The 17,055-nt window shown below is 53.7% G+C and overlaps 5 protein-coding genes across 5 annotated transcripts; 1 reads left to right on the top strand and 4 right to left on the bottom strand.

The window, feature by feature from the left end:
* Positions 1-288: 288 nt before the first annotated feature.
* A1O7_02177 (uncharacterized protein) lies at positions 289-2,546 on the bottom strand (the record flags this gene model as incomplete). The annotated part of the gene is made up of 3 exons (XM_007756211.1): positions 289-984; positions 1,037-2,394; positions 2,459-2,546. The coding sequence occupies 3 exons, from the start codon at positions 2,544-2,546 to the stop codon at positions 289-291; spliced, it is 2,142 nt and encodes a 713-aa protein (XP_007754401.1).
* A 1,193-nt stretch (positions 2,547-3,739) lies between these two features.
* Positions 3,740-4,715, top strand: A1O7_02176 (uncharacterized protein; the record flags this gene model as incomplete). The annotated part of the gene is made up of 3 exons (XM_007756210.1): positions 3,740-3,884; positions 3,976-4,141; positions 4,223-4,715. 3 exons carry the CDS (start codon positions 3,740-3,742, stop codon positions 4,713-4,715), a joined length of 804 nt encoding a protein of 267 aa, XP_007754400.1.
* Positions 4,716-5,756: 1,041 nt separating this feature from the next.
* On the bottom strand, positions 5,757-7,520 carry A1O7_02175 (uncharacterized protein; the record flags this gene model as incomplete). Its single annotated transcript, XM_007756209.1, has 3 exons — positions 5,757-5,969; positions 6,024-7,414; positions 7,487-7,520. The coding sequence occupies 3 exons, from the start codon at positions 7,518-7,520 to the stop codon at positions 5,757-5,759; spliced, it is 1,638 nt and encodes a 545-aa protein (XP_007754399.1).
* Positions 7,521-9,404: 1,884 nt separating this feature from the next.
* Positions 9,405-11,041, bottom strand: A1O7_02174 (cytochrome P450 oxidoreductase; the record flags this gene model as incomplete). Its single annotated transcript, XM_007756208.1, has 2 exons — positions 9,405-9,593; positions 9,638-11,041. The coding sequence occupies 2 exons, from the start codon at positions 11,039-11,041 to the stop codon at positions 9,405-9,407; spliced, it is 1,593 nt and encodes a 530-aa protein (XP_007754398.1).
* A 4,080-nt stretch (positions 11,042-15,121) lies between these two features.
* Positions 15,122-16,566, bottom strand: A1O7_02172 (uncharacterized protein; the record flags this gene model as incomplete). The annotated part of the gene is made up of 5 exons (XM_007756207.1): positions 15,122-15,314; positions 15,364-15,399; positions 15,457-15,879; positions 15,957-16,441; positions 16,492-16,566. The coding sequence occupies 5 exons, from the start codon at positions 16,564-16,566 to the stop codon at positions 15,122-15,124; spliced, it is 1,212 nt and encodes a 403-aa protein (XP_007754397.1).
* Between the last annotated feature and the right edge of the window lie 489 nt (positions 16,567-17,055).

Genomic DNA, 17,055 nt, shown 5'->3' with positions numbered 1-17,055 from the left:
ATACGCATGTCGGCTGAGGGCATGAGAATTTTTTTGACACTTGCCGACCAAAAACGGAGTAAAGGCTACCGGAATGGAACCAAGGTGACGGTGAAGATGCGGGTCTCGCTGTATCTGGACATGTGGTCAGCAGTGAGGGATATCTCGATGTCTTGCGGGCATGTCAAGTAGATGGACATGGAAGTGGTAATTGCTATACAATCTAAACGTTGCCCGGTGCCTTCTATCGTAAGAAGTGTCTTCAGCACTCTTTTGGAAGAGAAGGGAATATGTCAAGGGACTGAACTATCAGTCTACCTTCACACCGCCGTATATCCGCCGAATAAACATGTACGCCGTGAGGAACCCAACCGTCCCCGTCGCCAGCGAGTACACCGCACAAGCGAGTGCGCTGTAGCTGAAAAACAACAAACCACTCACAAAGCCGTCTATGTGCAACCGGGTGGCGTAGTACCACACCGAGTACACAAAGACCCAGAAGCCCGACGCCCCACCCACGAAGAACGACTGCCACCACCAGTGGTAGTTCTCGGCGCAGAGTTGTATGTATGTCGCAATGATGACTGTCTCGGCGATGGTGATCGAGAGGAGAGCCGAAATGATGCTCAAGAAGCCGAAGACGTAGTAGTAGGATGATTTATCAAGGTAGAGTGATTTAAACACAAAGATGAGTTCGATGAAGAGAACGGCGAAGGCAACGAGTCCAGCGCCCAAGGCCAGTGTGACTTGCTGCTTCATGTACCACGCCTGAGATGGCACTTGTCGGGGTATTGCGTTTGTTTTGGTAGGGTGTTCCCATGCGGATGACCTGTAGAACCCCCAGTACGAACCCAGATGGACGAGAGGAAGTTGGATGAGCAGCCATAGGCAAGCCAGGGCCAGCAGGGTCGAGAACGGGAGCGCGGTAGAGGACGCTTGCGCCCAGCAGAAGAGGTTGAGGACGAAGACCAGGGTAAAGAGGAGGCCTGGGAAAAGAAGTGCAGTCTGGTGCAACCTGTCAGCATACTGCTTGCAGTCCCACGTGGAAGGAACTTACCATCATTGTGTTCTTGCGCCAGTTCTGGCCACCAAACGTCTTGTAGACTCGCGCAGAGAAATACCCCGAGAATCCACCGGCGACGACGAAGAGACCAGCACCGACGCTCCAGAACCCTCCGCGCCAGCTTGGGTTGAGAATCCCCGCGCAGCTTAATCCCAACAAGCCCACTATCATGAAGACAAGCTGTATCCCGGATCCGACCAATGGGGCAAGAAGTCCGCCATATGGGGGTGGTCTGAACACGTCGCCATGCAGCAGTTTCCATCCTGTAATTTCTTCCAGCGGTTCTTCATCCGAAGACAGATCATCTTCCAGGCTCGGCTCAGAGGTCTTCTCCAGAAATCCGCTGCCCGACTTCTTCTTCTCGCGCTTGCCGAGCTTGAGGCGAGCTTCTTCCAGCATCCCATCGCCACGACCCTTGACATCTCCTTGCATCGTCCGTCCCCAAATGACAATGCAGATAGCGCCCAAAATCCCCGAGATGATCAATGAGTTGACGATGGCCAGCCAGTGGGTGAACGTGCTCTCAGCCTGGTCGTTGAAGTAGAGATCCCAGCGATTTGACCACTCTACATCCTTCTGTTCGAAAAAGTAGACCGAGTAGGTGTAGGGAATGGTCATGGTTGCCCCGTCGTCCATGTCTACCGCACTTTCTGGGATGTAGGATGATTCGGCATATCGCTCGGTCAGGTCGGTGATGTTTCCTGGGATGTACAGTGCTAACGGTTCCAGGTCGTCTCCAGACACATCAGAAGGACAGCCCGTGGCATTCCGTTGACCCACATTGATACTCTTTGGATATACCTCGAACCCCACAACGACCTTTCCGCCGTTGTCGCCTGCTCTCCCCGGTGCTTGCCGCCACCGCACGACGAGGTTGTGATGATTGTACAAGTAATACATCTCTTTGCCTGTAGCCGGGTCAAAATCCCTATATCCCATCTTGAAGCCCGATGCGTAGTACTTCCGAGTTCGGTCGACTGTCACAAACGAGGTTGCTCCCGGGAGGTTGTCGAGAATCCATTCTATGACATATTCGCCCTGTATCATCTGTTGCGCCCATTTTAAATCCTCGCGGGTTATGACCCTGTCACAGAGGTACTGACAATCAATGTCCTGCCCCATATTGATTTCGAAGTCCGAGATCTTGATCCTGTCACCGCGAAGGACCTCACCGAGGTTGAGGGCCACGCTGTGTCCGCTGGCGTGGGAGAAGCCGGCGTGCTTGTTGCCCGTAGGCGGGCAGACGAAGGGCAGATCGAAATACGCATACTGCAACTGGCTCGTGTCGGAGTATGCCTTGTTCACAAGAAGTGGGATATGCTCGTCATCTCGATAACTTCGTATCGATACGCCTGTCAGACAGGTATCAGTCGCCCCGTTACAGAAGCAGGTCGGCCTAACGCGGACGAAGCATACCTGGAATGTAGAAGGCGTGCGATAAGGAGGAGAATAAAATGACCACGCGGCTCAACCAGGAGACGCGGAGCCGGACGTCTGGGGACATGTTGTATAGTTTCCAGAACTACTCTGAGCGAGTGGAATTGGCACAGATGGCCGTATCGCGCAAGGACAGGGGAGAGGAAGGAGAGGAAGAAGGAAAATGATTATGCGAGAAGCAGATGATTGAGAGAGCCTATCTGCAACCCATCCAAGCTCAATCGAAGCTAGAAGAATAGGGCATGGGGATTCGCTCGGCCCAACAACGAGATGCAGGTGAAAAAGATGCAACTCTCAGACGCAGATGCGAGAAGCCAGAAGAGGATGCGGCCGTGTCTGGCTCAGTGCTCACTCTCGCTCCGCGATTTCGCATCGATGATCGGCGGCGAAGCCCAGGCCGGAAACGTTGAGTGGGCTTCGCGCTTTCGGTGTGGATCACTTACTGGACACGCGTTTGGTCGAGTGCACGCCTCACCCACGCCTAGACGGCGGTCCAACGATTACGCAGCACACCCCGAGGCGGGGTATTCCATGCCTAAATTTGAACTTCAGGGGACACGACAGAAGCATTCGAAGCCTCGAGGGCATCCCAAACCTCGGGTCGGGGCCCGGGTGCATTTGCAAACTGTCTCTTTCAGCCCCTGGGCCGCATGTGCGGTCCATCGTTTTTCTCAGCTTCTGACTCAGCTGTGAAGAAAAACGCACCGTATAAACTCAAACTCGGGCATCACACCACAGGCAGCACGCAGCATTATCCTGACGAGACCCGCTCTTGATTCGGTCTGAAACATCCTGCACGCTCAGTTGCGCGTTCCTCTTGGCAACTTGCGTGATACTCGTTCGAGTCGTTCTTACGTACGGAGTACATTCGTCGACTATCACAAAAGTCTGCGGTGTGGGCCGTGATCTGGCATGGCAGTAAAGAGTCGACTTCGACATATCTGAGTCTCAGGTCAGCCCTCCTGACGGCTTGATGGCCACGAGCCATGGAAATGTCTATCATAGTTGAACCGTGTTCGGGCCGGTCCCTCTGATCCTTGACACATCCGGCCTTTCCTCTCGGGCTCGACGACATCATTGTACGGTAATGAGCCAACCTCAACGGCCCCTCACTCAAGGTAAGAAAAGGAAATGTCAATCCGCGACGTCGAACTTTTATAAGCCACCGAACCACTGTCATAAAGGCAGCCAGTAAGCTATAGTGGGAAAATACTTTGCAACCACACACGTCTAGAATCATTAATCGCAACTCTCATCAATATGCCCTTCGCAACCGTAAACGACCACTCCCTCCACTACACGGATATCGCGCCCTTGTCATCAAGCCAACCCTCGCCACGCACCCTCATCTTCGTCCATGGGCTTGGATCGACGCAGAATTATTATTTCCCTATTTTTCCATACCGTGAGTTCCCACCATCTCTGGACGATTGTCTCTGTGCCAGGACTCATACACCACCCTGTAAGTCCCAATCCAGACTGACACATCCTCTCAGTAACGAGCTATCGATGCATAATCTTCGACAACTACGGCGCTGGCCGCTCAAATTTCAAGGCCGGAACCGAGACCTCGATTGAATCTGTCGGTAAAGATGTCCTCGCCCTGCTGGACCATCTAAAGGTAGACAAAGCGATAGTAGTCGGCTACTCGATGGGCGGGATGTGAGTTTCGAGCCGAGAAATGCGCTGATGCCTTGATAGGGCAGCATTTCACGAAGAAACTCACTGACTGACACGACATAGGGTTCCCACACAGCTGGCATCAACCTCGCCCTCCCGCGTCGAGGCCGCCATCCTGATCGGCCCCGTACACCCCAGCCCGCAAGTCGCCGAGGTATTCAAGCAGCGCGTTCCCAAAGTCCAATCCGAGGGCATGGAATCCATGGCCAACACGATCCCCAACGCGGCCACGGGCCCACAAGCCACGGCCCTCCAGAAGGCGTTCATCAGGGAACAGCTCCTCGCGCAGGATCCCCAGGGCTATATCGCGAACTGTCGGGCCATCGAGCGCGCCACCCCGCCGCTGTATCACGACGTGAGAGTCCCGGCTCTGATTATTGCCGGCGAGGTCGACAAGTCGGCACCGTTGGAGGGCTGCAAACTGATCTTTGAGAGTCTGGGCTCAGAGAAAACAAGAAAGCGGCTCGAGGTGTTGCAGGGCGTGGGCCACTGGCACTGTGTTGAAGCGCCGGATGAGGTTGGGCGGCTGGTGCGGGAGTTTGTAGAGGGCATGTAGTCGCTATATAATGGAGGCGAGTCTCTTCCAACGGAGCGGTCAACGTTGTAAGAACTTCGCTAGCCGTGAAGGGAAGGGATAAACGTCTGTTCGAGTCCGGCTCAAGTGAATGAGTTTGTCTGTATCGGAGGCTGGAGATATAAGGACCACGAAGAGAAGCTGATGAGACAGGATCATTCCAATACCGAGCCAGTCGCGACTGCCGAGTATTGTCCCTAGTCAACAAGGTATAAATTCGAGCGCCCGGTCAAAAAGGTGATGGAGGTGTAGAAGAGCTGATGCGAGCGCAAACTGAAGAGCTGCTTGTCCAAGATACCTATATTTTGAATTGAGATCTGATCACCCGTCTCTGTACGCGGATGTCTGCCTGCTACTGATGCTTCCCCAGCTAATTGGATAGTGGATATCAAAACACGCTCGATGCTCCAGAGTCAGCTCCCAAGCGGAGAACTCGTGATGATCCGGCATCAAAGCTGCAGCTCCCTTCACATTCTCTCCTCACAAGCTTTGCAGCATGCTGGACCTCTCATCCACAAAGCCTTCACTACAGCCCCAACTCAGTGTACAAAACAGGCATTTTACGTTTCCACAAACATGCAGCGATTACTCCATTTCTGTCTCAATCCGCAATTCCAGCTGAAGCCAAATGCAAGCCTGCCAATGTGCCATTCGAACCCCAAACAACCAGCCCAACAAAGGGAACATCGGCCGCGCCGGGAGGGTGATATCAAGAGAGTCCTCCCGCACTCTGCCACAGGAGCCGTCAGAACCTCAAAGTAGCTGACAATGTGAAGTCGTCTTAGGCGATTAAAATTGTATTGTTTTTGACTGCGCACGTCTTGTAACCCTCTTCGGCCTGGCACCCGTTGCGCAAAGGTCCATTCGCACGGATGCCTCGTGCACCCGATCGTGGAAAGCATGAGATAGTGAACGCCTCGCTAGATGATGCCAAACGAACTTTTTACCGTAATGTGCTTTTCTAATATCAACAGATGAACAGTAAGGAATCGATCGCGAAAGGTGAGACTGGAATTCTCGCCCTTATAAGGCCACGTCCAATACCAAGCTCACATCCTGTACTTGTGGCCCGGCAAGATCTTCCAGCACTGGAATGAGGTCAAGCAGCTCATTATCGTGTGCATCGGAGAACCATGAGCTTATCGGGACTGCATGTTGTGGATGGAAGATGTAGGATGTAGGTGAGTTGTCGATGATGATCGTCTCCTTCAAATCTCGTCCGACTTGTGACAGGTCCTGATATTGGGTCAGCACAGTTGATCTCAGGATGTTCGCGCTTCACTCTCTTACCTTGACATAATTTCCCTGGTGGTTGTAACAGCTTTCTCTGAACAGCCTGTGGTGGACGACGTGGTGGATGTCCAACTGATCCAGCAATGGATCACCATATTTGGAGACCGAGGCAGTAAAGACGACAACTTCGTAGAGCTCTCCGACCCTTTTCATGAATTGATCCACTCCAGGTCTCTTGATGACATAGACATTATGATACTGACCTTCGATTTCTACAGGGATAGTGAAGTCCGCCTGGTTGAGAATTTTGAAGCTGCTGTGTACCAGTGTCTCATCAAGATCAAGGATAAGACATTTTCGGCCCTTTAACCTAGTGTCGACGGGAGGTAGAAGCCAGGTTTGCTTCTCCGGAGATGCGTCCGGCACGGGAGGGACTTCTTTTCCGACGACCTGTTCATGCCTTTTGGACAGCGGAGGTGGAGGAGGCAGGGATACTTGCGGTTGCAGTTCGGCAGGCTGGGGTGGTTCGTCGAGATGTTCTTCGTCAACCTCAGGAACCGCGGGAGGAGCATCTACCATGTCCACGTCGGCCGTCGTCTTCTCATCCTCCTCGGATAGCTGAGATTCTGCAGGATGCTCGGACTCTGTAGGTGTAGCGGAAATGACATTCACATCTGGCTTTGTTGATGGCTCAGGCACCGCGACGGTAGTCGATTTTATTTGATCTTCGTCACCTCGGGGTCCTACATCTTGCTGCGAGTACGGTGCCGGTGGTAGCGTGGCACTCGTACTGGGAACAGTCACTTTGTCATGGTAATGCTCGTCTGAGGATGTCTCAAGCGCCCTCTTCTCCGATAGCTCTTCACTTGCAATTTTGCCCTGGCCGTTCGTGTCATCAACCATCGGTTTCGCCGGCAAGTTCTTCTCGGTTTCCACCACTTCGTTTTGGTCTTGTGTTCTGGACGTCCTTTGCGGCTGCGCTTGGATTTTAATTTTCTTCGCCGCAACGTCAGGGTCATCTGATTTTCCATCGTCGGGAAAGTCGCCCGGGCTGCAACAGTTCAGAAATGCAAGGAAACCTTTGTGAGCTTTCTTCTCGGCCTTAGTCGCGACGTTCGAAGGAAGAGGCGGCACAGGGTCCTTGCTTTCCGCCGCTCGAGCAGCTCTTAATGACCTTCTGCTACTCCTGCTATTGTTTCTGCTTCGGCTGAGTAGACTTCGTTTTGAGCCTCGCCTTGGTGATGCCGGTGGTTCGGACGCCGCAGGCACAGCAGGAGCAGCGGCATTCAGCTCGGTCGATCGCTGATGCGAAGAGGTGCGAGAAGGGATTTTGACCACCGAAGGCTGCTTGGGCTTCTCGGTCATCGTCTCGGTGGGTTGAGGAGCTTGGGGGGACGAGGTGACAGCGGCGTCATTGGGACGGATTTCTGGTACTTGTGGGGATGCGCCTGAGCAGAGACATGTTAGAGACAGGAGTGCGCCATCAGGAGAAACAAATCGAGATGTGACGGTGGCCATACCTGACGAGGGCTGAGTGGCAGCGCTGCCACTCATGTGGGGCGACGGATGGTCAACGGCCTGGTCTCCTTGGGTGAGCGCCGACGGATGAATGCGACCACTCCAGAATCATGCGATATGACCGTGAGCGATGTTGTGCGTGGTTATCGAGATGAATGGGGGAGTAGTCGCGCGCAAAAGAGCGGCAGTCGAGTGAGCGACTAGCGATGAGGTTGGAGCGGCTGAACGGGGCGACAAAGATGACGAGACCAAGATACCGAAACTGGAGAAGAGAAAGGGAAGCCTCGGTGGCTGGTCAAGCGACTGTCACTCAGGGGACTAGAGGTGCAGACAGCGGCGCGTCGCTATGGCAAATGCTCAGAAGCGATGGTGATTAAAGTAGGTCACAGCTCGATTTCTCAATCAGATGGAGGTTCAAGAGGTCGAGCAGTTAGTTTAGGTTGATTAGCAGTGGTGGAGGGAAGTTGGCTGTGCTTTGGAGGCGGAATCGGGATTCGAGGTCATGGGAGGATGGACTTGACTGGCTGGCGATCGGCAAGCAGGCACACTCCACCCGCTCCTCTAGGGAAGCCGCGACGGCTTTGCACTTGCCTGTTGGCTGCTCGGGGCGAGCCTAAGGACCCCCAGAAGCCTTTCCAGGCGCAACTTGCGCAGCTCTCTCCAGCTTCCTCCCCTTCAAGTACCGACTGCGGAAGGACGGAATACCACAGTACACAGTACTGTACCGGGTACCGCACCGTTCGCCTGCAGAAAACGACATACAGACATCTTAAGTTACTGGCAGGCGTGTTCATGCGGTGAAGACCGAGACTTGTGTTGATGATGCTGGCAGCTGCCAGATGTCCGTCTTGGGCAGGCGCAGTTTTCCCGTTCTTTCTTTGGGGCGCCTTCACGTTCCCATGTTTTGACGCCCTCTTGCTCTGGTCGCCTCTTACCTACGACTTTGCCTCTTCTTACCTGACAGCTGCCTTTACCCTACACCACCCATACTTTTGACCCTTCCTCGTCCTCTTACCACTGCCGTATCGCCCGGACTAAGATCCTCTATGGAAGAGCCGAACGACGGCTGGGCATCAATCGTCGCGAAGCCGGTGCGCCCAATAGCCACAAGACAGGCGCTCGGGCGGAAATTGCTTGGACGACATTTGGCCAACCCCACGAATCGCATACGCTGAATCTTGCGGAGTTGTCGGACTCGCTAGAACGGTCTGAGATAAGGAGGGTGTGCTCGTTGACGCTAAGCTCCACTCTTGCACGAGCTGTTCGGCGGTTGGTCACTGGATGCACACCTTGTCAACCACTCCCCACGCTAGCTGCCCGTCCTAGTTTGTGATAGATCGGATCAGTTTGCTGTTTAGCCGCCAGCGCCTCCGTTTTCACGCGGGAAAAGGTGAAGGACTCTGATCCGAACTTCGTCGAACACTTGCCGTACTATCATAGCGGTACTCGATTTTCGCCAGCTGGCGTGGTTCAGATACCGCAGTCCGAAGTACTGCGTAAAGCTGTGAAAGATGCGCAAAATGCGTGGCAGGACAGTGGTGTTGAGCAAAGCCAGCAAATGACTGCAAGTCAGCGCAGCGTGTTCCTGTCAACCACATGGCCGCGGGACGAGCCTGCCTCGAAAGCAAAACAGAAGTTTCCATGACCTCTTGTTGTCCCTTCCTCACGATCCCGGGGCCGTGGCCCGTCGGCGACCAGGGTCGTACAGATGTGGCTGCATCAGCCTCGTATTACATCAAGCCCTGGAATTACATCGGTGAAACTTGGGGCGGCTCGCTCATGACGCGCAGTCTGTCCTGCACTGTTGTTATAACCGCAGATAGATAGCATAAGCATCTTGGTCACAGGAAAACCTTCGATCACGGCCACAATCACTCTGCGCTAATGGTTGCCTGCTTGCGCGGTGGGCGTCACTATTCACTACGGAGTACGCGCCCAGACTTTCACTCGAAAATCTGTGGGCTTGACGAACCAATAGTTCACCGTGTTCCACTCTCGATCAGGTTGCTCAAGTTCAAAGTCAAACCTTCTCACGAGCTGCGGAATGAGCTTGGACATCTCCAGGAACGAAATGTGTCGGCCGATGCATGTTCGTGACCCAAGGCCAAACTAGACGATGTTAGCAAAGGCCAACTTGGCGGGCGACCACATACGGGTAAGTAATAATTCTCCATATCCCTCAACCTTTGGCCTCCTTCTTTTTCAGCCTCGATCCATCTCTCAGGTCGGAAATGCTTCGCGTCGGGACCGAATACATCTTCGTTATAGTGAGCGCACCATGTGTTGAGTCCGACGATGGTCCCCTGGGGAAAGAACCTGTCACAAATTTCTACACCACCTTCGGGCACAACCCTCCATAACGGCAGGCCTGTGGCAGGATGCATCCGCAGCGCCTCTTTCATCACTGCCTGCAAATAGGGCATCTCCTGGCTCTCCTTGAACGAAACTGCTGGGTTGCCACAGCGTCCCTGTCCCTCGTGTTCTCGGATTTCGTCCCGAAGCTTCCGCATGGTGTCTGGATACCTCAGGAGGTTGTAGAGAATTGAGGACAAGGAGACCGCCGTGGTGTCGGACCCGGCAATGATGTTCGACAAGCCCATCATGAACACATGGTACGGCGTGACCTTCTGCGGATCATGCTGGTTCGCTCTCATTAACTTCTCCAGAAAATCCATGGGTGCGCTTTCGTCTCTTTCGCCCATCTTCTCCACATCGACCCCAGACTTCCTCTCCGCTTCCCGTTGCTTGATCCTCTGGTTCGCGTAGTCCATCAAAGTCACCCTCCCTCCACCGCCTCCCAGACCCAGTCGATTTGAAATGGCAAATATCCACGGATGCCATTTAGCATATACTCCCACCAAAGTGCCATACTGTAACACACTATGCAACGCCTTCAACAACCCACTCACATCCTCTCCCTTGTCCAAGAAGCCAAATCGCTGCGAATAAGTGATATCACCGATGACATCGAATGCATAACACTGGAACCAATGCGCCATGTTGATGGTCTCCCCCTTGGCTGCAAACTCAGACAATCTCTGCCCAAAGATTTCCGCACAGGCGTCGACGTAGCCCTCGTAATTGACCAAACTACTCATCGAGTACATTGACTGGAAGCGTTTCCGGGTCTCCGCGTGGCGCTTCATATCCCGGTCCGGGAACAACGTCCACCGATTGGGGTCCGGATGCTGCCATGCGTAGTACCAGTCACTTTTCGGAAACTTGCTGTTGATCCCGTACACCTTCTTGACCACTTCAGGGTGATCAATGCTGTACATATCCGGCGCGACGCGGACAACAGGGCCGTATTTTCGGTGTAGCGCTAGGTCATCATGTTCCCAGCGGCCGAGGGAGAGCCGGTACAAATACCATAGGCGGGAGAAACGCGCGGCAAGGGGCCCAGGAACGGAGCGGAGGGGCGAGTTTAATGAGCGGTAGACAAAGATGAGGACGCGGGTTGTCAGGAGGACTGAGATCGTTAAAAGAGCATATCGGATCAGAATGCTCGTTGTTGATCCAGCCGTGAAGGCGGAGTGGTCGACGCTCTCGAGCTTCATGGTGTGTCGATGTTGAGGCTCAACCCGCGGGTTGTGGCCCTGACTTTGTTGGGTGGTTTAATATTAGTGATCGAGTTTTGTGCGCCTGTCAAACGGCGTATCCCGTGATTTCTGTCTTTCGGCAATGACACAAAAATGAATGAACCCGGCAGTTCGAGCTGACGGAGCCTTCCGGTCTTTCGGTCGCTCGTGGGTTCTGGAGTCGTGGCCGGCGAGATTCCGGCTACTGTACGCGCACGGCGGGGAGTTTCAAAGAAATCGAGTATTGTGGTCGTCACAGTCTTCCCTCCTAGCGGGGATTGCTCTCTCAACAGTCGTGAGAGAAGGCTAAGGACCAATTATATCAACACTGAAGCCAACAACACATATAATGTCGGTCCAGTGTCGGGGAAAGGGGCCAGAAGTTTGTGCAGTATCGTGATGCGTACTTCACACTCGGTCGTCCTCGTCCGCTAGCCTCAAAGACGAGGTAATCATGGACCAATCGTTTTGCCACTTACGCTTCAAGAGAGGTACTCTACGTGTACGAGTACAGGCGTCACTGAGCTCACAGTCTTACGCTGACCAAGCTCCACCTCGGTATGAAAGGTCGAGCATCCGAGCGTGCGAGGGCTCTTGCGGTGTCAAACCATACGGAGTACCCGCGGGGAACCAAACCTCGAGAATGTGGGATGCGGGCATTGTAGTCATTGGGCGTCCGCTCTTCCCAGAGGTCCCTGAGGGACGTACTGATCTCAGCCTGGCCTCGGGCATATGATTATCTGCAGTTCGTACCATCGGTTGCTAGTGTCGGCAGATGCATGTTAGGGATCCCTGGCTCGCAACAGGTCGTTCTCCTGTCAGATTTGGGTTACCATTTTTTGAAGCATATGGGGCAGTTCACGGCGGGTTCTACAAGATCGTTAGTGGCTGAGGTAAGAGTGTACGAATATCGCTGGTGACTGTGTGGATGCGATGAAGGATTTGTATGAGTACGCGCACACGGTACTCGGTACCTCGTATGGCAGAGGAGCTGACGACGGTGCGAGGATGTTCCAGTCCGAGTTTCTAGCAGCATCGTTGCGTCTGCCCTTGATTCACCCTGCGCTGGTTCCGGCATATCCTAGCCGCCCATGAAGCCGATCGGAGAGCTGCTTGATGGGCAGGACCGAGGTCACAGTGCCCGTTCTTCACGTCATAGGCCCAAGGTGCGGTGCGTCCGAGTGGGAGAAAACTGTAACTACTAGCTGTTTCCAACGCAACACTTTGTACAGATATTCATCAATCTTCGGCGCCGAAGGCTGACATGGCGCGGAATGACCCAAGCAGCCAGAGCAGAAGTGCAGAGGACCTTGCAAGATTGAGAAGACGCCCCGTGAAAATGAACTGGAGGACGTCGTATGAAGCCTGACTCTAGGCCGTCAGTCGTTGGAACAACAGCTCGAATTTTCAGCTTCCGTTGACCTCGCCCCCCTTCACGGCCAGACACACAATGGCGCGACTGACCTTAACCTTGCCCTCGGGATGCAGCTGATGTCCTGGACTGCGACGCTCGAAATGCCGAAATGAGGATGAGCTCAACCTCGATACCCAGTACCTAACACCGAAAGGTGGCGAAAGAGTCCGTCAGGAAGAGCGAGAGATACTTCTTATGCCACTGCGACCCGCCCCGACCTCTTGACTGCTACTGAATGCTTACCACGAAAGCGATGCTAGTGGATCATGCTCTGCTACAGTTTCAATTTTGTCCGCCGCATCAAAGCTTGCTGACAGTTGGCAAACCCCCCCTCGAAATCAAGATGCTGAACGAGAGTTTGCCTGAGGCTCACCAAGCGTTCCCTGAGTAGCACACCGAGGTCTTGCCTACAGGAAGGCCTCAAGCTGGCCGCCAACCGGCTGCCTTACACGTACACCTGCCTCTCAGCTGTTATCTCGGGCAACCTGGCAGATCACCTGCTCTTGGGCGGCTGGCTAACCGACTTAACCACGAGTCAGTAGTCCAGATGCCGAAGAAGCCACTGGAGGACTCCGTCGAACTGAAGACCATTGACTCATTACCAATCAAAATCTAAACAAGGATGCAGAAATAAAATCTTTGTCATGGGTGTACAGTAGAGACGTCGCCTTGATCTTCGTCTCCGGGACAGTCCCTAATGTTTCCATGATTTCCTTATTTTCAGTACATCCCTCTTTCGGGGAAGGTGGGCGTGTGGAGAAGTACGGAGTACAAGTAGATTTCATCCGGGGTGCAGACGCACCGGCCGAGCCTTTGTTCACGCAGTGCTTTGTTAGGCTCTAGAGCACTACAATTATTTATCGAAACCTCCAGGCATTCTGTGGCTGTGGTCTGCAGGACCGCAGGTTTGAAAAAGACAAAGGCAAAAACGTAAAGAAGCAAAAGGAGTACAACCCAAAAAGAAAGGATGCGACGGGATTCGAACCCGCAATCTCTTGATTCGTAGTCAAGCGCGATACCATTTCGCCACGCGTCCAGATGACGCTATCCCTGGGATCAGATCCCAATTGTTGAACACATTTCCGTGTATTGCATAATATATAGAGTAAAATTTCTCCGTTTAGCGGTTTCCGCTAATCTCGTTCGGACACTGACGGATCCTTAACCCACAAGGTCTTGGCAAGTGACGTTTGCCTGAACGCAGCTGCACAACAATTCACCAGAAGTGAACCATGTTGTTTGTCCCGGAACACCAGACTCGAAGAAAATAATACGAAACGGTCTGTTAGCGATGAGCTGATCACGCACTCGAGGTGGTCGCCGTGATTCTCACCATGAATCATGGACAATGGGCTCCAGCAGCTCGACCTCGAAAATCTCCCAGACGCTGTTCGACGCGTTAGAGCTTGGGATTGAGTATCCGCCCCGGCTATCTGACGATCCTGCAATCATGTGCATTTAACAACCGCCTGCCAAGAGTAAGGTCAGATTGCGGCCTCATCATGAGACCAAATTTCAACTCAACTACATTACTTCTTTGAGGAAGGCTGCCTTGGTGCAGACCTGAGGTGGCGTTGCTCCGACCGCCTGTAGCGGCTGCAAGCAAACGAAGAGCCTTTCACGGGTTCTGTCATCCTCGACGACACGTATCGACGATGGATGTGCCAATCGCTATGGTCCGCCTTAACGGCTTGAACAAACCATGCTACGGACGCCACTCCTTGCTCTAAGCACACCACATGCTTCTCCCTTCCCTGTAGCGTCACCGAGATGTTAACAACTTACACTTTGCGCGCCCTGCACCTGGGAACCCTGCCGCTCTTGATTCTCAAGGTGCGTAACAAATTCAGTTCCGCCTCATTTCAGCCTTCCATCAGTACCAGTCTTGGCAAGCTGAGCTGAGCGAGATCTCGAGGGCTGAAAATTGCGGTGCTCTCATTGCCAAGCATGAACGGACTGTACGTGCTCACGTGGCTCGCTTGCCAGACCTCAACGTAAGGTCGCTCCTGCAAACGAACTATTCTCGAACAGAGCAAATCCGTTATGAGCAACAAGACCTCAGTCTCATTACCTAGCTGTGCTTCTTCCGGACATGAGCTTCAAGGCGGAAACTTCAGCGGCCTCGTTCAACTTCACGCAACTTCGTTCGATCTACGCTTGTCCATCTGCATGATTTCTTGGGACTCCGTCGCATTGATGAAGCCAGTTGGTTGAGCCACGCTGGATTTGCATGTTCCATTGGGACTGCCCTGGCAAACTTACTCTTAGCGAGGGTCGCTGCCCGTCCCACCGACCGCCGGAACTGGGGTCAAGCGAGACTGCTCGAGGGGTGCTGCTCGTCCCGCGTACACAGGCCGTGCTCGCGTACGTCGAGGAGAATCTCATCCTGAGCATTGAGGCAGCTCGTGCCCTTGAGTTGTTGTGCCGAGTCTTCTCGAAGGCTAAGTCTCTGTGCAGTCCGCAGGGCTCTCTTGGTTTCGTCCCCGGTCGAGCTACCGTGGATTCTCTCATCAGAGGCTTCTTTGCCTTCAGCTTGTGCTGCATCAATCGGCCAGCTGCAAGAGCTTCCGTCCATTTGCCACGTCAAAGGGGATAAACACTCAGGCAGACACGATCCAATCATCGATGACTTAGGCATCGGTCTTCTAGGCACGTTTCAAATGCGCCGAGTCATGCTGGGACTGTCCTAGACCGAGGATTCCGGTCTTGAATTCTCCAAGGTTCGTGGACAATTCGCCTGTACGGACAATCTTTCGATCTGGGATCGCCCATATGCATGCAGTGTCGTGGACGACGATGTTCCAGAACCAATCGGCTGCCATTTGCACCCAGTCCATCCTGAATGGTCAGTCACTCACTATCGTTGCTCACGATTAGAGCCCATTACGACGCAGATACAGGCTTTCTGCCATAAATGACCGCGCTGCGAATTAGAAGTCAGCCTCAAACCACCGTCAGTTGCATTTGGTCGACCACTTACCACGGCCAGTAAGTATAGCGTTTGGTGGCTTTGAACTCCTTCCGCACATCAGCGAGGAAGACGTGGACACGTTCCGGCTCCCAACCCAGGCAGCGGGTAAAGATGGCCAATGTCAGTGCCTCAACGCCCTCCAACATGGCGTACAGCTGAAACAGCCCTGCTTCTTTCAACTTTGGATCGGAAGGCCACCGACCTATGGGGATCTTGAACGGCCGCACGACTACCTCGACGAAGCCGGCCTCTCGCATCAGATCCCCCAGTTGCTCGAAATCCAGATCAAGTCTGCGCCCCATACCGGTGATTCCCTGCCGCATGAGCCGACACCACTCGTTGACGGCACTGTCTTCTCTGATGGGAACATGGTCACTTCGCAGGTAAGTAGCCAGGTCGCGAAGCTCGAAATACCCGCCCGGCCTGCAGTGCCTATGAACAACTTGGTAAGCATCACATTCACAGAAATTGGTTTCGAGTGTCAAAGAGCAGATCGAGCGGTGAATTACCTAAAAGCCTGGCGAAAATACTTGGGAAAATCCGCAATACTTCCGCTCAGCATGAATTGGCTGTAGATGAGATCGAAGTGGTCTGCCGGCCAGGTCCAGTCATCCTCGACGTCGTCAATTTCCCACTTGGCATTTGGCGGAGCGAGTGACGGCTGAATGGGGCTCAAGTCCACACCGATGACTACGGCCTCAGGGTAGGCGTCAGCCACTTCAACGGCCCATGTACCGATGCCAGTGCCGAGATCCAAGACATGGTGAAGGTCGCGGACGGGCGCATAGAAGAGCTGTCCACCAGCAGCGAGGGACATTGCGCGGTGTTGCAGCTCGAGTCGTTCGTGCTCGGCCGAGTCATTGGGCATGAAGTACTGGCCTTCTTTGTATGAGTGGTATGTCCGCCCGTTCTCGAATTTATATTGATATATGCTCGACCGAACGGACTGGGTCAAGACAGAATCTTGCTCAAAGCCAGAGTCCTCGGTGTCGTACTGTCGCTACAGTAAGTCTGAGCACAGCGGGGATGAAGCGTGGAACAAACCCCGTGATCTATCTCCACTTCGTCTGCGGGCTGAATGTCTTCTTCGGCGTGAGTACCTGGCGGAGATGAAGACATGTCGGGTCTCTGATTTCGGCCCGTGCACACCAGAAAGGGCGCACGATGGACAGTAGACCTGTTGTCTTCGAGGAAGTCAGAAGCTCAGTTTTGCCCGAGGTCAGCAGATGGCATGAGGCAGTGAGATCTCCCTGATAAAGTCAAAAACAAGAAATCTCACAGCCGTGGTGGGCCATCGCTTCCGGGGATCGATGTCACGTCCGGATCGAAGTACTTAGTCGCACTGTAAAAAGCGGGCGACAGCGTGGCAGATGCAAGATGCCGGATGAAGGTCGAGAAAGCTCGACTAGTACGGCGCTTATGCATGAGCGATCCGCTGCCACCTTTCACTGGAGGATACTTCCAAACCATGGCCGGAATCGCGATGATTATCTTCAGGTTCATGCGTCTCGTTGCCGAAGAACTCGAGAGCAGGAGCGAAAGGGCGCCTTCATTGGCGGACACGGTGGTTAAGCAGCCAATCCCGAAAGGCTCAATTGCCGGGCTTCA

This window comes from Cladophialophora yegresii (assembly GCF_000585515.1).
Source record: "Cladophialophora yegresii CBS 114405 chromosome Unknown aczIN-supercont1.2, whole genome shotgun sequence".
NCBI classification, from domain to species: Eukaryota; Fungi; Ascomycota; class Eurotiomycetes; order Chaetothyriales; family Herpotrichiellaceae; genus Cladophialophora; species Cladophialophora yegresii.
The sequence above is the reverse complement of the archived record's forward strand: the minus strand, read 5'-3'. Positions and strand labels throughout refer to the sequence as shown.